General features: G+C 39.8%; 1 protein-coding gene across 1 annotated transcript; it reads left to right on the forward strand.

The window, feature by feature from the left end:
• Window positions 1–287: 287 nt before the first annotated feature.
• On the forward strand, window positions 288–1220 carry LOC101412048 (olfactory receptor 1A1). Its single transcript, XM_004476284.2, has one exon. The coding sequence runs from the start codon at window positions 288–290 to the stop codon at window positions 1218–1220; it is 933 nt and encodes a 310-aa protein (XP_004476341.2).
• Window positions 1221–22891: the final 21671 nt, after the last annotated feature.

Raw genomic sequence — 22891 nt, forward strand, 5'->3', positions numbered from 1 at the left:
TTGTTAAATGACTAAAACCTAGTCTTGGAGTGGTAGTTCTGGGGTTGAAGAAAAGGAGGCCTTGAATTCACAGAATGCACACTTCTTACATGCATGTCCAGGGGTAAATGACTTGTCCCACTGACTGGCTGTGATTTTTCCCCATATATTGCTTCTGTCTGTATTTAGAATCACAGGGAGAGAAAAAGCTTCTCCCTGGAGTAAAAAATGGTGAAAAGCTAAGATCCTTAACACAGCAATTTCACTATTAATTCTGGATTCTCCTCCCCTTTCATGCTGAAGGAGCCATGAGGAAAGAAAACCAGTCCTCTACCCTGTATTTCATTCTCCTGGGAGTTACTGGTCAGCAGGCACAGGAAGATTTCTTCTTTGTCCTCTTCCTATTCATCTATCCCATCACACTGATTGGAAACCTGCTCATCATCCGGGCAATTTGCTCTGATGTTCGTCTTCACAACCCCATGTACTTTTTCCTTGCCAACCTTTCCTTGATTGACATCTTTTTCTCGTCTGTAACCATGCCTAAGATGCTGGCAAATCATCTCTTGGGCATCAGAACCATCTCCTTTTGGGGATGCCTCACACAGATGTATTTCATGATTTCTTTGGGCAACACTGACAGCTATATCTTAGCTGTGATGGCATATGATCGTGCCATGGCCATCAGCCGTCCTCTTCATTACACAACAATTATGAAACCGAGGTCTTGTTTCCTGCTTGTTGTTGGGTCTTGGGTCATTGCAAATGCCAATGCCCTCACCCACACTCTGCTCACCGCTAGTCTGTCCTTCTGCAGTAACCAAGAAGTGTCCAACTTCTACTGTGACATTACGCCTTTGCTCAAATTGTCCTGCTCTGACATCCACTTTAATGTGAAGATGATGTACCTAGGAGTTGGTGTTTTCTCTGTGCCATTAATATGCATCATCATCTCCTATGTTCAGGTCTTCTCCACTGTCTTACGGGTTCCATCCACCAAGGGAGTGCTCAAGGCCTTCTCCACCTGTGGCTCCCACCTCACAGTCGTTTCTTTGTATTATGGGACAGTGATGGGTATGTATTTCCGCCCTCTGACCAGTTACAGCCTAAAGGATGCAGTGATAACTGTGATGTACATGGCAGTGATCCCAATGCTAAATCCTTTCATCTATAGTCTGAGAAACCGGGACATGAAGGCTGCCTTGGGGAAGCTCTTCAGCAAGAGAATGTCCTCACAATGAATGTGAGGTCATGCATTAGACACTGCAGTCCCCAATTAGAATGCACTTGAGCACCCAGCCCCAATGTCACCCCACTCCAAGAATCCAACTTTGAAGTTTCCAGCCAGAAAACCCCACTTCTCAGAAAGGCCGTAATAGTTTGTTTTTTTTTGTTGTTGTTTTTAAAAAATTTTTTAAAGATTTTTAAAATTTATTTTTTTAAAGATACATAGATCATACAAAATGTTACATGTAATAGTGTATTGTGTCTGTCATAAGACACTCTCTACAATCTTACTAGTATGAGACTCATCAATCGATATTGTATTTTTAATTAACAATGATATGACACTCTGTTTTAATTATGACAGGAAATAAAGCTGAATTAACAGAAATTTTGGATGCATAAATGGAAATGAAGAAAATAATTTTATTGCAAATTACATGTCTATGTTTCTCCATCATAGCTCAGAGGAGATGAGGCTTTGATTCTCATGGTCTGTCTTGGTTATGTTGATAATATTTCCCAACTGATCATTTATCTAGCAGATAAATAAACACTCCCTACGGGAACTCCACTACCTATCATCTGAATCTATTCATGAGAAAATTATAAATGAGTTTCAAAATATCAATAACATAAAAGTGATTGTTCAAAAATCTCATCTTTTCAAACCAAACAATGTGTGGAAGAGGTAAATTAAGGGTATCGTAGAACAGTCTATAACTTGTTCTATTATCTACTAATTGTAATTACCAGTGAACATGTAATTTTACTCTTTTGTAGAGATAAATCACATTGCCAAGAATTTGTCCATGGATGTTGAAAGATGACTGTATTATTCTTTTAATGCTTTCTGAAATCCTAAACACCAAGGATGAGAACAATCACAATGATCTTTTAAACCAAATAGGATTATTACAAATGAATAGGATTCTATGTGAGTGTATCACCAAATGATGAAGTGAATGAAGGCATTTCCAGTCAGGATGTTTAAGGTTAGTCAAAGAAAATGTTACATCAATCTGTTACCTGGCTTTCCTCATGAGAATATGAGGTTTGAGTTTGCTTTGTTCACTGATATATATTTATAGCACCGCTGGCATATAATGGTTACTCAATAAACTTGTGTTAAACAAACAAATGAACCCTGTGAAATTATGCCTAAATAATGAACAAGCAAAAATTAATCATGCTGTTTTGAGTAACCTAAAGAAGGCCAAGTGATATAAAATATTTCTCTCAGTGAAGTAATAAGTGCCAAAGAGGTTAGTGTAAAAGAAGAGCTCAGGAAATAAAGCTTCTTCAGAAAACTCAACACCACTTAATTTCTGAATCAATCCCATTGTATTCCTCCATGTAACTTAAATTTAGAAAAGGAGAGTTGTCCTCGCCTACTATACTTTCTATAACAAAAATAATTTATGAGTATGTTTATGAACTTAACTGCAAATAAAAATCATTTTTCCTCTATGTCAATTCAATCATCATTTGTCTTAGCTGTCTACCTTTGATTCTGCCTAAGACATCATCCTGAAGTATATGGAAACTATAATTTAATTTACTGCATGGACTAATGCCTCATGATTGACTAAATATTAAATAGCTTGTATGTCAGTAAGAATCCAGTCAGGAAACAGAAATCCCACCAGGTACTTTTTTTTTTTAATATTTAAAAAAAAATTTTTTTAAAGATACTTAGGTTACGTAAATGTTACATAAAAAACAGGGGATTCCCATATGCCTCACTCCTTACCCCACCAACATTTTCCCATATTAATGACATCTTTCATTAGTATGGTACATTTGTTGCAATTGATGAACACATTTTGGAGAACTGCCACTAAGCATGGATTATAGTTTACAGTGTAGCACACACTCTCTCCCTCACAATTTTATAAGTTATGACAAGATATATAATGCCCTGTATCTGTCATTGCAATGTCATTCAGGATAATTGTACTGGGTGCTATTTTTTTTTATTAGCAAAATTTTTTAATTGTCTTTTTTAAAAAAGATAAATAGATCACACAAAACATTACATTAAAAAACGTAAGAGGTTCTCATATACCCCACTCACCACCCCATCCCTCCTCCTCCCACATCGACATCCCCTTTCATCAATAAGGCACATTCATTGTATTTGGTGAATACACCCTGGAGCACTGCCACACCACATGGACCATAGTTTACATTGTGGTTCACATTCTCCACCATTCCATCCAGTGGGTGATGGCAGGATATACAATGTCCTGCATCTGTCCTTGCAATACCATTCAGGACAACTCCAAGTACCGAAAATGCCCCATATACACCTCTTCCTCCCTCTTCCTGCTCTCAGCAAATCCCATGGCCACCATTTCCACATCGTTGATACAATTTCTTCCATTGCTAGAGTGACAATAATTCTATAGTAGAATACCTGCAAGTCCACTGTAATCAATATTGGGGGGAGGAGGAGGCAAGATGGCGGCTGAGTGAACTTCCTGGTTACTAGCTCCTGGAGGGAATCGGCTGGGAGGCGTCGGAGACTCTTTGGGACCGGGCTGTTTCGGGATTTTTCCTGGTCCGGAGGTGTCTGGACATCGATTTGGAGGGTCCTACAGGAAATACCTCACATTTGCTGGGTTTCCTCACCCTCCACTGCCTCATTTCTCTGTGAATAGATTTAGCCTATCTACACTATCCCCTTTCCCCTACAACTTGATATCCTCCACCATCTGCTATCTCTCCTATATTCCATCTCCCTTTCTTTGATCCACAAAGTGTCTAACTCTTAATTTCTAATACCTTTGTTTAGTTTTCCATCTGGTATTCATCCCTGAAACTATTACCTTTCTTTTCTCTTTCCCTCTCTCACGAAAACAATAGCCTCTTAGTACGTACCACATTCCTCCCATATTCAGTCGTCTACCTCATTATAGGTACTTTCCTACTACTATAACTCTACACAATTTACATGATCTAACCTCCATCCTCCCAGAACTCATATTGTTGCTTTGTTAACATATATCACCAATACTACTTCACACTTTTTCCTCCCTTACACAATTGCCTTTCCCCAGCACTAATACTTTCCTTTAAAGTGAGCTTAACTAGCAATAAGAAATTGGAATAAGAAGAACAAAGTGACAAAGAGAAGATATAACACTTACGCAAAATCAACAGCTAATTAATCTCCAAGACTAGACAAAGAAGCTAAGGAACTGATTAAACCCGTCAAGAAAAAATGTTGACAAGACAGCAACAAAAATCTACAAACTAAACCAGTAATCAGGAAAACATGGCTGAATCCAATCAGGAAGGGGGGCAGGACTTCGCACAAGCAATGAAAGATCTCAGAACATTTATCACCGACAAATTTGATGAAGTAATGAAAGAGGTTAACAGCATGAAAACAACACTTGGAGGGGAAATTGCAGACATGCGCAAAAAAATAACAGATATGATGGAAATGAACACCACAATTCAAGAAATCAAAAATACACTTGCAGCAAATATCAGCAGACTAGAAGAGGCAGAGCAGAGAATTAGTGATGTGGAAGACAGTGCATTGGAAATCAAACAGATAGTAGAAGTGGTCAATAAAAAGGTAGAAAAAATCCAGATAGGACTTAGGGACCTGAATGATAACGCAAAACGCTCAAACATACGTATTATAGGCATTCCAGAAGGAGAAGAGAAGGGAAAGGGGTCAGAAGGAGTGTTGCAGGAAATAATGAATGAAAACTTCCCAAATCTACTGAAAGAGACAGATGTACATATCCAAGAAGCACAGCGCACTCCACTGGTCATAAACCCCAACAGGCCCACCCCAAGACATATACTTGTCAAATTATCCAATGCTCAAGACAAAGAAAAAATTCTAAAAGCAGCAAGAGAAAAGAAAACCATCACATACAAGGGAAACTCCATAAGATTAAGTGCTGATTTCTCATCTGAAACCATGGAGGCAAGAAGGCAGTGGTATGATATAGTCAAGGTACTAAAGGAAAAAAATTTCCAACCAAGAATACTGTATCCAGCTAAACTAGCATTCAAAAATGATGGAGAGTTCAAAATATTCACAGATAAACAGAAACTGAAAGAGTATATCAACAAGAAACCTCCCCTTCAAGAAATTCTTAAGGGAGTTCTGCAGGAAGAAAGGAAAAAACAGGACAGTCAGAGATGGAAGAGAGTGTAAAAGCAACAAGAAAGACAAAAATAGAAGGGGAAAATAAAATAATACAAACAAAATATAACAAACACAAATCCAACCAAAATATGGCTACAATAAATAACTCTCTAAACGTAATAACACTGAATGTCAACGGATTAAACTCACCTATCAAAAGATTCAGACTGGGACACTGGATAAGGAAATATGACCCATCTATATGCTGCCTACAAGAGACACATCTTAGACCCAGAGACTCATGGAGGTTGAAAGTGAATGGCTGGAAAATAATCATACAAGCAAACAACAACCAAAAAAAGGCAGGAGTAGCTATATTAATATCAGACAAAATAGACTTTAAATGCGAAACAATTGTGAGAGACAAAGAAGGATACTATATTTTAGTGAAAGGGACAATCTGTCAAGAAGATCGAACAATCATAAATATTTATGCTCCTAACAAGGGCGCCTCTAAATATGTGAGGCAAACGCTGGAAAAACTAAGTGAAAGAATAGATGCATCTACAATTATAGTGGGGGATTTTAATACACCACTATCAACTCTGGACAGAACATCTCAAAAGAGAATCACTAAAGAAACAAAACATTTGAACAGTATATTAGAGGAGCTGGATCTAATAGACATATATAGATCATTACACCCAAACACAGCAGGATATACATTTTTCTCAAGCGCACATGGAACATTCTCCAAGATAGACCATATGCTAGGCCACAAAGAAAGGCTTAATGAATTCAGAAAGATCGAAATCATACAAAACAATATCTCTGACCACAGTGGAGTGAAGCTGGAAATTTGCAAGGGACAGAGACCCAGACTCCACACGACAATTTGGAAATTAAACAGCACACTCTTAGAAAAACAGTGGGTCAAAGAGGAAATCTCAAAAGAAATCAATGACTACCTTGAAACAAATGATAATGATAACACAACATACCAAAATTTATGGGATGCAGCAAAAGCGGTACTGAGAGGGAAATTTATAGCCATAAATTCACATATCAAAAAAGAAGAAAGAGCAAAAATTGGAGAACTAACTGCACTTTTGACAGAATTAGAAAAACAACAACAAAGTAACCCAACAGGAAGAAGAAGGAAGGAAATAACAAAGATAAGAGCAGAACTAAATGAAATAGAAAATAAGAAAGCACTTGAAAAAATAAACAAGACCAAGAGCTGGTTTTTTGAGAAGATCAACAAAATTGACAAACCTTTAGCGAGACTAACAAAGAAAAAAAGAGAAAAGATGCAAATACACAAAATAAGAAATGAGAAAGGTGATATCACCACTGACCCCACAGAAATAAAGACTATCATAAGAGGATACTTTGAAAAACTATATTCCAACAAAAATGACAATTTAGAGGAAATGGACAAATTCCTAGAAACTCATAAGCAGCCCATACTGACGAAAGAAGAAATTGATGATCTTAACAAACCAATCACAAGCAAAGAGATAGAATCAGTCATTAAAAATCTCCCAACTAAGAAGAGCCCAGGGCCAGACGGCTTCACAGGTGAATTCTACAAAACATTCCGGAAAGAACTAACACCAATCCTGTTGAAACTATTCCAAAAAATCGAAACAGAAGGAACACTGCCTAATTCCTTCTATGATGCCAACATTACCCTAGTACCAAAGACAAACAAAGACACCACAAGAAAGGAAAATTACAGACCAATTTCTCTAATGAACCTAGACGCAAAAATACTTAACAAAATACTTGCTAATCGTATTCAACAACACATTAAACGAATTATACACCACGACCAAGTGGGATTCATCCCAGGTATGCAAGGATGGTTCAACATAAGAAAATCAATCAACGTAATACACCATATAAACAGATTGAAGGAAAAAAATCACATGATTATATCTATTGATGCAGAAAAAGCATTTGACAAAATACAGCACCCTTTCTTGATAAAAACACTCCAAATGATTGGAATACAAGGAAATTTTTTGAACATGATAAAGAGTATATATGAAAAACCTAAAGCCAATATTGTTTACAATGGAGAAATCCTAGACTCCTTCCCTCTAAACTCAGGAACAAGACAAGGATGCCCACTGTCGCCGCTCCTATTTAACATTGTCTTAGAAGTACTTGCTCGAGCACTGAGGCAAGAACCAGAAATAAAAGGCATTCAAATTGGAAAGGAAGAAGTCAAAATTTCATTATTTGCAGATGACATGATCCTATACATAGAAAACCCTGAGAGATCTACAACGAAGATTCTAGAACTCATAAATGAGTTTAGTAAAGTCGCAGGTTATAAGATCAATGCGCAAAAATCAGTAGCATTTCTGTACACCAATAATGAGCAAGATCAGGAGGAAATCAAGAAACAAATACCATTCACAATAGTAAATAAAAAAATCAAATACTTAGGAATAAATTTAACTAAAGAGGTAAAAAACTTATACATCGAGAACTATACAAGATTGTTCAAGGAAATCAAAGAAGACCTAAATAAATGGAAGAATATTCCCTGTTCATGGATAGGAAGACTGAATATTATTAAGATGTCTATCCTACCAAAACTGATCTACACATTTAATGCAATCCCAATAAAAATCAACACAGCCTTCTTTAAGGAACTAGAAAAACTAACTATGAAATTTATTTGGAATAGAAAGAGGCCCCGAATAGCCAAAGACATATTGAAAAAGAAAAATGAAATAGGAGGAATCACACTTCCTGACTTCAAAACATACTACAAAGCTACAGTAGTGAAAACAGCATGGTATTGGCATAAGGAGAGACACACAGACCAATGGAATAGAATTGAAAGTTCAGATATAGAACCTCATGTATATAGCCATATAATATTCGATAAAGCCACCAAACCCTCTCAACTGGGAGAGAATGGCCTATTCAACAAATGGTGTCTGGAGATCTGGATAGCCATATGTAGAAGAATGAAAGAGGATTACCATCTCACACCTTATACAAATATCAACTCAAGATGGATCAAAGACCTAAATATAAGAGCCAAGACCATAAAGACCTTAGTAAGCAGTGTAGGGAAACATCTACAGGACCTTGTAATAGGAAATGGCTTCATGAATATCACACCAAAAGCACGAGCAGCAAAAGAACAAATAGATAAATGGGACTACCTCAAAATTAAAGCCTTCTGTACCTCAAAGGAGTTTGTCAAGAAAGTAAAAAGGGAACCCACACAATGGGAGAAAATATTTGGCAACCATATATCTGATAAGAGACTTATAACTTGCATATATAAAGAACTCATATATCTTGAAAACAAAAAGATAAACAACCCATTTAAAAAATGGGAAAAAGACTTAAACAGACACTTCTCCAAAGAAGAAATACAAATGGCCAAAAAGCACATGAAAAAATGCTCCAAATCTCTAGCTATCAGGGAAATGCAAATCAAAACTACAATGAGATACCATCTTACTCCCATAAGATTGGCAGCCATGAAAAAAACAGAATACAAATGCTGGAGAGGATGTGAAGAAAGGGGAACACTCATCCACTGCTGGTGGGAATGCAGAAGGATCCAACCATTCTGGAGGACAGTTTGGTGGTTTCTCAAAAAATTATCCATAGATTTGCCATATGACCCAGCAATACCACTGCTGGGTATATACCCATCAGATCTGAAAACAAGGACACAAACCAATATATGTACACCAATGTTCATAGCAGCATTGTTCACTATCGCCAAAAGTTGGAATCAATCCAAATGTCCATCAACAGATGAGTGGATCAATAAAATGTGGTATATACACACAATGGAATACTACTCAGCTATAAGAACCAATACACTACAATCGCACGTGATAACATGGATGAACCTTGAGAATCTTATGTTGAGTGAAGCAACCCAGGCATTGAAGGACAAATACTATATGACCTCAATGATATGAAATAAGTTAACTGCCTCAGAGAGCTAGAGTCTGGAAAAGTGGCTTACAGGAAATCGGGGGGTGGAGGAAGGATGTGAGTTAATGTCTGCAGGGGTGGAATCTGTGATGAGCTGGCGGTAAGTATGAGCACAAAGAAGGGACAAAATGGGGGCAAGGGGTTACCTTCGGGTGGGGTTTTCTGGGTTTGAGGGGGGCTGGGGATGGGAAGAGGGGTAATATTGTCCAAGAAATAGATGGGAGGGAGGGGCAACATACGAATATGGGAGAGTGTCAGAAGTTCGTTGAGAACTAAATGTTGAGTAAAACGTATCAAAGTATAAGTAGGAGGGTTACCTGGTTAGGACGCTCAGGGGGTATGGTCTGATGCGTGACGGACTCCGGAGGGAATAGCTGAAGGCTCATTTTGCCAAGGTGGGTTCTACCATTGGGTGGGGTGGGCCCATATCCTGGGGAAGACTAATGCCGTTGAATAGAGAGAACTGTATCTCTCGTGAGAAAGGACGGCTCCCAGGGTATTAGATTAGCAGGCGTTGTGGGCCCTAAGGGGAGGGGAAAATGGATGTGGAATGGATGGAACAAAGGTAAATAAGGGGGCAAAAGAGGAGTTATGTGAGAGTACACGAGGATGAATATAAAACAGCTAATATTACACCAAAAACATATAGGGGATGACAGACTAATAATGAAAACCATAAGACAAAACATAGGATAACTAAAAAATTTAGAAAACTGTACAGCCTAAAATATGGACCACATAGTAAGCACAAATGTCACCTTGTTTGAAAACTATAGTGTTGGAATCTGTACATCAGTTTCAGGAAATATGATATGAATAAGTTAAAAGATTATTGCTGTGCAAGGGAAAAGGTTTTATGGTGGATCTGGGGAAATACTGTATATTGTATATATGAATTTCGGTGATCTAAGACTCTTCTGAAGCTGACATTATGTTGGGATTCACTTTACAGGAAGTTTTGGATCACAGAGTGGTTCAACAATGGCAGCGGAGGAATACTGATATGGGATGTTATTGACAGGTATATATGGTTGACAGGGAGTTCTACAGGGCATATGCCCAGGGTATATGGTAATGTCTATATATACTCATAGTGGAAACAAAAACAACAGCTGGGGGGGTACTGGGCTCCTGGCCGGGGGGTCACTGTTGTGGGCCGTGGGAGCGCAGCGGCAATCCTCCAGGTGCAACGGCAAGAACCAGGAAGGAAGGAGGGCCCAACAGTGGGCTCGTGATACTAAGGGTTACACTTTTGAGCCTATACACCTGCAATAAGAACAAGGCCTAGAGTAGCATTGTGCCTGGGGGTTTCCTCCTGACAGCCTTCATGTTACTCAAATGTGGCCACTCTCACAGCCAAACTCAGCGTGTAGATGCGATGCATTCCCCCCAGCGTGGGACACGATACCCGGGGATGAGTCTCCCTGGCACCGAGGGATCACTACCACATACCAGCTGAAGAAGCAACTAGAAAATGACCTTGAATTAAAGATTCTATGCGGAACAGCAGAATATATCTGTCTACATATAATAACATGACTTCGGGAAGCTGTTTGACCTAATGTAAGGGGGAAATGGAAAGGAGAAATGAGATTATAAGGCTGTGAGTCTCTAAAAAAGAGTCTGGAGGTTGTCAGAAGGAATACCCCTATGTACAACTGAACAGAGTCTAAGAGACAGATAAGGTAGATACAACCCCAGGTATTGGTTCTTTTGAGGGATAAAGAGACCCACGGGTTCTATGGTCATGGCAGAAGGGGTTCACTGCCATGACAGATAGCCCTTCTTTGGAGCTGGTGTTTCTGCGTGATGGAATTGGACTCAGAGGGGATCTCTTTTCACAAGACTTGCATGCTACTTTATTGGAATTGTAGTTGGTGCTGGGTTTAAGATATATGTAGGGGATTTGCATCTCTGGACTGATAATATGACACCCAGGCCCAGAGCCTCAACAGACTTCAGCTCCTACACTTTGATTTATTGGACTTACTCCACTCAGCTAACATGGAGTTGAAGAAGGTCAACCACCACAACATGGAGCCTAGAGTGTCTACAACTGGAAGCGGGAGGAGTGCATCCAGTACCCATGTGGAATCTAAGCCCTCACTTGACATTGATGTGCAATGGACACAACCAATCCAATGTCCACAGAGAAAATGTGGAATGGGTGTGGGATCGGTTGCCATGGTGGCTGCTGGGTGTGGGGAACGGGAGGAAGAGATGAGATGTGGAGGCGTTTTCGGGATGTGGAGTTGTCCTGGATAGTGCTTCACGGACAATTATGGGACATTATAGATCCCCCCAGGGCCCACTGGATGGAACGTGAGAGAGTCTGGGCTATGATGTGGACCACTGACTATGGGGTGCAGTGATGCTCAGAGGTGAACTTACCAGGTGCAATGGATGTGTCATGATGATGGGAGAGAGTGTTGCTGTGGGGGGAGTGGGGGGCGGGGGCGGTGGGGTTGAATGGGACCTCATATTTTTCATAATGTAATTTTTAAAAAAAATAATAAATAATTAAAAAAAATAAAGAAAAAAGAAAAAAAAAAAGAATGCGGAAGGGATACGTTTTTGAATGTTGTGTACCTAAAGTTATCAAAAGAATCCTATATTTGGCAATTATTTTTTTTGGTTTGGAGGGTGTGGTCTTTAGAGTTAGGGTGTGTGAGGTCTTTTGGGGTTAGGGTGAGTCTGTGGGGTGAGGATAGGATCTGTGGGGTGAAGCTGGGTGTCTGCAGGGTGAGCATGGGATCTGTAGAGTAAGGCTGGGGTTTATGGGGTGAAGGCGGAGTCTATAGGCTTAGGGTGGGATAAATAAGGTAAAGGTGGGTCTGTAGAGTGAGGCTGGGGTCTGTAGGGTGAAGGTGGGATCTGTGGGGTGAGGATGGGTCTATAGGGTGAGGGTGGGATAAGTAGGGTAAGGATGAGGTTTGTGGGGTGAAGGTGGAGTCTTTAGGGTAAGGCTGGGGTCTGTAGGGTGAAAGTGGGGTCTATAGGATTAGGGTGGGTCTGTGGGGTGAGGATGGAGACTGTGGATTGAGGCTGGGGTCTGTAGGGCAAAGGTGGGTTCTGTGGGGTGAGAATGGGGTCTGTGGGGTGAGGCTGGGGGCTGTAGGGTAAAGATGGGGTCTATGGGGTGAGGATGGGAACTGTTAGGTAAGGGTAGTTCTATAGAGTGAGGATGGGGTCTATAGAGTGAAAGTGGGGTCTATAGGGTGTGGGTGGGTCTGTGGGGTGAAGATGGGGGCTGTGGGGTGAGACTGAGGTCTGTAGGGTAAAGATGGGGTCTATGGGGTGAGGATGTTAGGTGAGGATAGTTCTGTAGAGTGAGGATGGGGTCTATAGGGTGAAAGTGGGGTGTGGGTGGGTCTGTGGGGTGAGGAAGAGGATTGTCAGATGAGGGTAGTTCTATAGGGTGAGGATGGGGTCTGTAGGGTGAAGGTGGGTCTATGAGGTGAGGTTGAGAGTGAGTTCTATAGGGTTAGGGTGGGTCTGTGGGATAAGGCTAGGGACTATAGGGTAATGATGGGGTCTGTAGGGTAAGGATGGGATCTGCGGGGTAAGGATGGGATCTTTAGAGTATGGGTAAGGTCTGTAGGGTGAGGATGGGGTCTGTAGGGTGAGGGTCGGTCTGTCGGGTGAGGCTGAGGTCTGCAGGGTGAAGGTGGGGTCTATAGGGTGAGGGTGGGATCTATAAGGTTAGGGTGGGTCTGTGGGGTGAGAATGAGGATTGTCAGGTGAGGGTAGTTCTCTAGGGTGAGGGGATGGGGTCTGTAGGGTGAAGGTGGGTTTATAAGGTAAGGGTCAGTTTTATAGGGTTATGATGGGTCTGTGGGGTAAGGCTAGTGTCTGTAGGGTAAGGATGGGGTCTGTATGGTAAAGATGAGGTTTGTGGGGTGAAGGTGGAGTCTTTAAGGTGAAAGTGGGGTCTATAGGATGAGGATGGGGTCTGTAGGGTGAGGGTCAGTCTGTCGGGTGAGGCTGAGGTCTGCAGGGTGAAGGTGGGGTCTAGAGGGTGAGGGTGGGATCTATAAGGTTAGGGTGGGTCTGTGGGGTCTGTGGGGTGAGACTGGGGTCTACAGTGAGAATGGGGTCTATAGGGTGAAGTTGGGGTCTGTGGGATGAGGATGAGGACTGTGGGATGAGAGTGGTTCTACAGAGTGAAGACGAGGTCTAAAAGATGAGGATGGGGAGATACTGGGATCTACGGGGTGATACTGGGGTCTATAGGGTGACATGGGGTCATATAGGGTGAAGGGGGTCTGTGTGGTGAGGATGGGAACTGTCAGGAAAAAAGAAAAAATTAAAAAAAAAATTATATTCCTCCATCCTGTGGACCCTGGAATGGAGATGTCCACTCCACCTCTAAATTGAGACGGAACTTAGATTCCACATGCCTGATGGATGCGATTCTTCTGCTTGCAGTTGTAGGCACTCTCGGTTCCTTAGTGTGGTGGTTGATCATTCTCACCTCTCTGTCGGCTGACCTGGGTAAGTCCAATGAACCAGAGTAGGTGTTGCAACTCTGCTGAGGCTCAGGGCCCAGCTGGCACATTGCCAGTCCAGAGATTCAAGTCTCCTGAGCATACACAAACCCCAGCACCAGTAATAGGTAAAAGTGCCAGAAGAGGCATGTGCAGAAAGGTCACATCTGAGTCCAACTCTATCACAATCAGGAGAACAAATTCCAAGTTATGGCCCACTGACAAGGCAATGAATTCTAGAGCCATTTGCCATGACCATAGAATCTGTGTGTCTCTGTAGCCCTCAGGAGCACCAGTATCTGGAGTTGTATCTACTGTGACTGTCTCTGGGATCCTGCTGAGATATGCATAAGTGTGACCCCTCTGATGACTTCCCAACTTATTTTGATGTCTCAGTCACATTAACTCATTTGTCTTTACCATTTCCCCCTTTTATTCAAGGTCTTTTTCTACTTGCATCACCAACTGGTGATGGTAGTAATCTCTCGGCACCAGGGATAATCATCCCTGGGAGTCATGTCTCACAATGGGGGGAAGGTAATGCATTTACATGCTGAGTTTGGTTTAGAGAGTGCCCATATTTGAGCAACATGTAGACTCTCAGGTAACTGAGAGTAACTGCACCCAGTACTTTTAAACAAAGAAGATTTAATACAGGAAATTGGATACACAGGTATGGAAAGACTGAAATAGAAAAAATAGATGCTGAGGTAACCCAGAGGTTATCTATGGCAGAAGGAAGTCAGTTTCTACAAGACCGGGAAACAAATTGGAAAAGATGGTGACATCAGAATCAGCAAAGTGACCCCTACTTTCATTTATAAAGGGCTGGAATCTTCAATGGCACTGCTTTTATTATAGTTTTGCTTATAGAAGTATCTTTTAATCTTTGCTATTGGACATGGAAATGCCAAGAGTCACACCAGAGAATCCCTGGAGAGCCAGATATAGTCCTCTGTGCCACTCTCATGAACAACAATGCAATTTCCCTTGGTAATTAGGGTCAATCACTAACTAGAAGAGAAATCCTTTATTCTGGATGACCTTCAAGATATGCAACAATCGGGTTGAATCTTAGCAACATTATTTCAGGTTTAAGAAATGGAAATCCCAAATAAGATTGACAATACCCTCTTTAAAACATGATAAACAACAAAAAATTACTCCTTCTAGGAATATTCAGGTGCAACAAAAAGCCTATAAAAGCAAAGCACAATTGTTCCCAGTCTGCAAATTCATACTCTTAACTCATTCCAAGATTTGAAATATGGATAGTTCACAGAAATTAAAATTGTTAGGATAAAATGTTATTTTTAAGAGTATTCTGGGGGTTTTCTTTTTAGTTTTGTAAACATGTTTATGAAGTGAATGATCCAGCAGGGGATAAAATTTTGAGGCAAGAAATTTATGTTTTAAGACTATAATTTTTCATTGCTTTGTAACTTTTGGGTTTTTTTTTTTGGGAGAATTATTGAAGGCAATGTGAATATCTCTTTCTCTTGAGGTAATCTGTTATTCTTTATTATTGAATTTTTTTTTTACTTTTTTAATCATTGAATTTTTTATTCTTAAGTAGTTATTCCTATCATTAAAATACCAAATATCACTAGGGTACAACTACAGAAATTTTCATTATTATACCCCAGAATTGGTTTGGCCTTTAATCTACAATCTCAGGATTTTGATTCTCTATAATGTTATCTTTTATTTTAGTGTAAATCTTTGCTTTGGTTCTAGTCTAGTTTTTTATGGGGAACTACTACTACTCTTACATCAGATCTAATTCTCTCTAACATGTGACTTTTCCTTTATCACTTTAAACTCTTTGTTCTTGGCATCTTCCTTCCAGAAGGGCTTCTGAAGTCCACTCGTAGCAAAACTAATTTATTTTCTGAATACTCATTTCTACCTAAAATGCCAATTTACATCTTTTTTTTGTGCTATTTATTCATTGTTCTGTGATCTTTCCAGTTTCATTTCCTTTTCTTATAAGTTTGTCTCTGAGTGTAGTGCTTCTGACTTTAGTATTAAGAACATTAAAAAGATAACTTCAAAAAACTTGTCTATTCCTTTTTCAAAATTGCTTTGAAGTGTAATTTTTTTCTCCCAAGTACTTAAGGAGTTCTACCTTTCTTTTCCTATGGAAATATATTTCATAAGTCATTTCTTTTGGTAAAATGTCCTAAATAAGAAGAAATATACCCAGGCCTGGAATTTGCCAACAGATAATTAAATCTAACCTCTATCATCATTCAGAGTGTTTGTCATTTAGGAAAGTGAAATCAGAGATTCCTATGAGAAGCTAATGAATGGTGTAGTCACTGTATGGAGAGTATGTTTTTAAATTTTTGAAAATTAAAGCATCATTTTCTTCATAGTTATCTTCTATACCCTCACATGATTCCTTACATTTAATCTGTATTCAATAAACAAAACATGACAATAGTAAGAAATTTAGAATAGGAAAAACCTGACTCCCAGGAAGAAAGCACCTTTCATGGGCTGACATTTATCCATGTCTGGACAGGGCTGTCCTGAACCAAAGACCGATCTGAACACAGGGCAGGTAGCAACAGAGCCATGGGCCTGACCTGGAAATTATCAAGAGAAAATGCAATTTAAAAAAGACTCCAAACTGACCTTGTGCTTTGTCTCATAGAAGGTTTTGGGAACTTGTCTAACAATTAAATGACTAGTATAGGAGGAAGTGAAATAACAATTAGCATTTATTAAGAGACATTCGAAACAAAGCAAACTATTTTCCAGGCTCTGGTTTAAGAAATTTCGAGCTCTCCTTTCATTTGATTGGCACAATAACTTTATGAAGATTTAATTATAATATGAGTTTTGTGGTTGGCTTTCCAGTTTTATAGGTGAATAAATAAAGGTAACAGTCCAAATTACAAAGTCTCAGAGTGTGATTCAAACCCAACCAGAGTTCACAGTCTTCACTGTGGTCCAGTACAGAAAGGTCAAGACTTCTCTGCCACGGGTCATAAATTGTAGGATAATGACCATGATTGTAGGTTGTTTTAAAAGGGGTACATGCAAGATGTGAACCACATAACATCTAGAGCCTTTCTATCCCTAAATATCTAAAAATTTAGGAGACATAGTAATACTATCAGCATCCTACATAAAAGAAAGTATAACTCCCACCCTAACCTTCCTCAACACAGATCCTAAGTAAATGTGTATTAAAATTCCCTTTCCTTGCCACACTTAACACCAGAAAGACTCCAACTTGTGCAGGAAGGAAGTCTAGGAGCTCAACTGTACTAAAGTTCTTGGAGATACATAGGTGTGGTTCTAAGTTTGTGGTGAACAGGAGAGGAGAAGGACCAGATTATATCAAAGTACCTAGAAAGGTCAGAGAGCTTGGATCCTGAGGACACACTTTCCTGGAAATGTTCTCACCCATCCTTACTATAGAAAAGAAATCTGGGAAAGATTGCTCTTGAGAGCCTCTGGGTTCCCTGAGGACATGGCTGGAGGCATGTGAAAATGAGTCCCAGCAATTACTGTGACTTGGCACAAATAAAGACCTGGAGTACTTGTATTACAAGAGACTTTATAACCAAGTGAAAATTTGGAAAATGTTCTCTATGCGGTGACACAGCCTGCTTCACTGAGGAGGAAACTACCCTTCTCACCATCAGGCTCTACGACAGCTCCAGCCTTGCTGCCATCTGTCTGTTCTGCTCTGTGGTTGGGAATCTCAGACCTCATCATTCCTGTTTCCCCCACATCAAGAAGAGAAGACCAGGGATGAGCTTTCAGGCCTACTACTGGTCCTTTATTTGTAGTACATAATCCCCCAGAAGTTCCACTAGCCAGTGCTAGGCCAGCTGGCTGTACATTCCCTATTTGTGGACGAGGATTGAAGGCCACCAGCCTAGACCCTTTGGACCTCACCTGAGCTCAGCAGAGGTTCACTTGGTAGGTACTGGGGACATTGGAGAAAAGGGTTTTATGACAGTGATATCAAGGGGTAGCTAGCTTTTAGTTGAGCACTCGCTGTGTGCCAGCAGCTGCATGACATACATTTCCTTTGACTCTGACAAAACTCACAATAAGTAAGTAGAACTATAATGTTGTTTTATCAATTGAAAAATATGGTGAAATAACTTACCCCAACTTGCCAACAGAGATAATATCAAGGCCAAAATCTGAACCTTATTTAGCACGACTATAGACCCCAAGTTCTCTAAGGTGGGAAATATGGAGACAAACACAAGGGGGACGGGGAGAGACACTTCCCCTCATTTATCCCCCTCCTCTGTCTGACCATCCAGATTCCCCTCCTCCATACACCATCCTACATCAGCCACAAAAGTCATGGACAAAAGAACACTGAAAAAAGTTCTTCTCCTTGGGCTTTTGTTTATAAAAACAGGAACATAAAGTGGTAGTTCTGATTAGGTTACCTCAATCCTAAACTCTAATGCCTGAAGTAATTGTGTATGCGCATGTGTGTGTGTATGTGTCCCCTCTTAGGAGCTAGGAAGCTACCTTGCACTCCACAGTCAATGTGCCTGTTGATGGGCCCTTCAGAAAATATATGATTTCATTGAAAATACACAAATGCATTCAACTATCAGAGAGGTCTCAAAATATTCAGAGGTCTTTGGTCTTATCTGCTGCCCCCACACGCCACCGGGAAAAACTTGGCCTTGTCTGTCCCTGCAAAACTGTCCTCTGCACTAGTACATTCATGTGAGGGGTAACAGAACATAACCACTTTCCAAGAAGGCGAATTTGACTGACCGAGCATCACTTGGGCTTCTGACTTCATCCAGTGAACTCAAGGCTCTCACTCTGCCTCCAGTATCATGTGGCTTTCCCCCTTCCTCCTCTCCCTGGTGGCTTAAGATTCTTTTACTTCTTTCCCCAGAGCCTCAGCAGAAATCATCCTTGCCCATGACAACCCCTGACATGGACACTGTGGACCTCATTCCTTGCACCTGTGCTTAGAAACCCCCCTCCTCTGAGCCCCTTTCTCTTTCTTTGGTTCCTGCACTCTTTTACCAACCACTTCTCCTGTTATGGTAAAGCTTTTTCTTACATTCTTTAACTGTCTTTTTCATTAGTCAGCTTGTGCACCAGATTGTCACTCCAAAAAGTTGCCCTTAGTTATTAGTAATTTATTGTATATGTCCAAATATGTGGGTTTATATTACATATATGTTAAGCTTTCCATACTAGAAATCTTTAGTGTAACCCACATCCTCTATACTAATTCTTAGTGCCTAATGGAAACATGTACAAATTCCTTGCTATGGTTCAAAACTCTTCATATATGCATGGCTGAAATTCCTTCCCAGACTGAATTCCACCACCTGCCTGCCTGACCCTTCTGCTCCTGATAAAGACGTGTAACACAGGGAAGCAGACTTCGCCCAATGGATAGGGCATCCGTCTACCACATGGGAGGTCGGTGGTTCAAACCCCGGGCCTCCTTGACCCGTGTGGAGCTGGCCCATGTGCAGTGCTGATGCGCACAAGAAGTGCCCTGCCACACAGGGGTGTCCCCCCCGTAGGGGAGCCCCATGTGCAAGGAGTGTACCCTGTAAGGAGAGCTGCCCAGCATGAAAGAAAGTGCCCAGGAATGGCCCCGCACACACAGAGAGCTGACGCAGCAAGATGACGCAACAAAAAAAGAAGAAGAAACACGGATTCCCGGTGCTGCTGATAAAGATAGAAGTGGTCATGGAAGAACATACAGCGAAATGGACACAGAAAGCTGACAACTGAAGGCGGGGAAGGGGAGAGAAATAAATGAAAAATAAATCTTAAAAAAAAAAACATGTAACACAGTTGTGCCTAAATTTACTCTCCGTTGTATGAACTCTTTGTCCTTGAGTTTTTCTCTATGATAAAGAATTTGGACTTCGCCTATTAGAGGATGGACAATAGGGAGTGATTGTAAGCCATGATATCCCATTTGAATTTTATAAATATAATTATGGTTTCCATAAGCAGACATGTCTATGAAGAAGCCTACCTGAAAAAAGAAGGACAGACATAAGAGATAGGGGGTAGCTAGAAAGGGCTACTAGATTAGGGAAGACCATTTAATGATTAATGGGCTATAAAATGTTGACCATTAGTGGGAAGGAAAAGGTGTTGAGGTAGATATTGGAGAGAGAGAAAATGGAGCCACTGGGAGAATTGATGGAGCAAAATTGCTGAAGAAACACAGAGAATAGGAATGAGAGCATGTGGATGGATACACACTTTTATTCTGAAGTAAGTAGGTGTGTAGAGATTACGTGCAGGGAGAAGGTTTAGGAAATATTGCCTCCTTGAGTAATTTTTTTCAATGATGAAGGAAGGAACGCCCAGTATTCTGGGAGAGTTGCATGTAGAGGGTTGTGGTGAGTTTAATGAGAGTGGCAAAGGTTTTGATGCACTGCTGTGGCTAATGGGGAGAAGGAGGATGGTGGGAGAAATTTTAGGGTCCGAATGGAATTGAGGATCATGGATTCTAGCCCCAAGTTTGTGTGATTTCTCTAACAGCCTTCAGCTACCCAGGAATAGGGAAGTGAAAGTACACACAGATTGTCTTATGTCGAGGTTATGTTGGAAGAGCAGGTGACCAAAGGGTACAGGTGGGGAGAGAGAAAACGGCCAGAACTCGGCTGACTAGACAGATAAAAGACGTTAATAGGTTGGAGATCAATGTAGATCAAAGTGTGGGTGTAATTTGTTGCATTTGGTGAGTGCATTTTGGAGCACTGCTGCACTGCATGGATTATAGTTTACCTTGTCGTTTGTGCTCTCCCCCATTGCATTCAGTGGGTTGTGGCGGGATGTATAATGTCCAGCCTCTGTCCCTGCAATGTCATTTAGTGCAGCTCCGGGTCCCGAGGGTGCCCCCACATCTCATCTCTATTTAACGTTTTGCGTGATTTATGTATCTTTAAAAAAGATAATAAAAAAAGTAACAAAAAAAAAAAAGTGTGGGTGTACTCATAATAGTAAACTGGGAGGGATAGCACTAGACAATTAAATATCAGTTATTTACATTTAAAGACTGTTAAATTCTATCCCTATTTGCATCCACTTACTTTTGCTTCCTTTAATCTTACTCTTTCTTCCACTGCATCCTTTTTTCTTGGCATGATACAGTGTCCCTGGATTCCTCTTCTCAGGGCAAATAAACTCCCATTTATTCCAACCCTGTTTACAAGCCATCCTCTCTTTCCTTTCCTCAGTGTACCATGATCAAGTTATCTGGCTCCATGGACACACTCTGGAATCAGTTATCACCCAAACATGTGAAATTTTTATGTTAAATTAAGTTCCTTTCTAGGATATTGTTAAAACGTCGGAAAGACAAAAAGAATAACATAACAAAAACTCATCAGCTAGATTTAACACAGATTTAGCATATGTAACATAGATTTAACATCAGTTTGATCATATTTTTTCCAAAAGATTGTTAAAATAAATATAAAATCTAATTGAGACCCCTTTATTTCAATCCAACATCTTATTTTCACCCTTTCAACCCAGAGATAACTGCTATCCTGAAGTCCATGAAGTACTCCCATTGAAGATTTGCGCTTTTACTACATATGTGTGTATTATTTTAAAAATTAACATTTAAATATATATGTGATGTCATATCACATATATATTTAAATGTGAAATATATCCTCTAGCAATATGCTTTATTTGCAGTTGTTTGTTTTCTTAAATTTACCCATGTGTTTTCATTCATTTTAACTCTATGCATTAAGTAAATGACACAATTTTGTTTATTCATTCCCTATTTATTAGATGACTTGTAAGAATTCAATATGACAGTACACATCCTTGTGAAATTCTTCCTGATCACAAAGTGCTAGAATTTCTCTAGGGTCTCATCTAGAAGTGAAATTACTGGATCAGATGTGTATAAATTTTCTGCTTAATGAGAGATTGCCTGATTGGTTTCATAGTGGATATACTAATTTAGAGTCCCATCAGTATGGCATATAATTTTCCATTTTTTTCCACTTCCTCCTTTACACTGGAAATTCTCAGACTTTTATACTTATTCCAAGATGAAGGATGTTAAATTGAATTTGTTTTAATTTGCATTTCTTTCATTTCTAATGAAATTGAACATCTCTTCTTCAGTTTATCAGTCATACCAATTTCTTAGTTTCTTCTTCTGTCACTTGCATCTTCAAGTTTTGCTCATTTTTTCCTACTGAGTTTTTGTCTTTTTCTTATTAACCTTTCTTTTTATGTGTAAGACTCATATATATTCTGAATAGAAATCGTTTGTTGGTTGTATGTGTAGCAAAATCTTCTTACAGTACTTATCTTTTACCCTTGCGGTCTCATTTCATACAAATGGTTTTCTTTTTATGGTAGTCATATATTACAATATTTTGTTTTGTAATTTGCATGTTTGGTATCAATTGCTACCCTGATAACATAAATATATTCTCCTCTTAAATTTTGGAAAAATTTTTTCCACAATTAACCCTTTGGAAATTGTTTTCTATATTAATTTATCTACGGGGACCCAATTGTCCCAGCACAGTTTACTAGTTATTCCATCCTTTCCCTGCATATTATAAAACCAAAGCATGCCATATTCTTCTTTGTTTTCTTTTTTTAACTTAAAAAGAATTTTTTATTATCTTTTTAAAAAAGATACATAGATCTCACAGAATGTTACATTAAAAAATATAAGAGCTTCCCATATACCCCTACTCCCCAGCCCCCCACACTCCTCCCACATCAACAATCCCCCTCATCAGTGAGGCACATTCACTGTACTTGATGAATACACCCTGGAGCCCTGCTACACAGCATGGACTACAGGACCATACACTTTAATAAATTTAGATGAAACTTAACTTGGCCTGTACTCATTGCAAGATCATGTAGTACAATTCCATCACCCCCCAAATGCCCCATATTTTTAATATAACATTTAGGTAACCTAAATTTTTTGCAAAAATAAAGAAAAAAATTGAAAATTTTTGTGCATCAAAGGACACCATCAAGGAAGTAAAAAACAATCTAAATTTAGGTCCTCGACCCAATTTGAGTTAATTTGTATATAAGGTGTGAGATACTGGTCCTCTTTATTTTTTTTTAGAGT

The sequence above is a fragment of the Dasypus novemcinctus genome, chromosome 21 (genome assembly GCF_030445035.2).
Source record: "Dasypus novemcinctus isolate mDasNov1 chromosome 21, mDasNov1.1.hap2, whole genome shotgun sequence".
NCBI classification, from domain to species: Eukaryota; Metazoa; Chordata; class Mammalia; order Cingulata; family Dasypodidae; genus Dasypus; species Dasypus novemcinctus.

Excerpts from the sequence above, each read along its gene's own strand:
- LOC101412048 (XM_004476284.2), top strand. The coding sequence starts at position 288 with ATGAGGAAAGAAAACCAGTCCTCTACCCTGTATTTCATTCTCCTGGGA.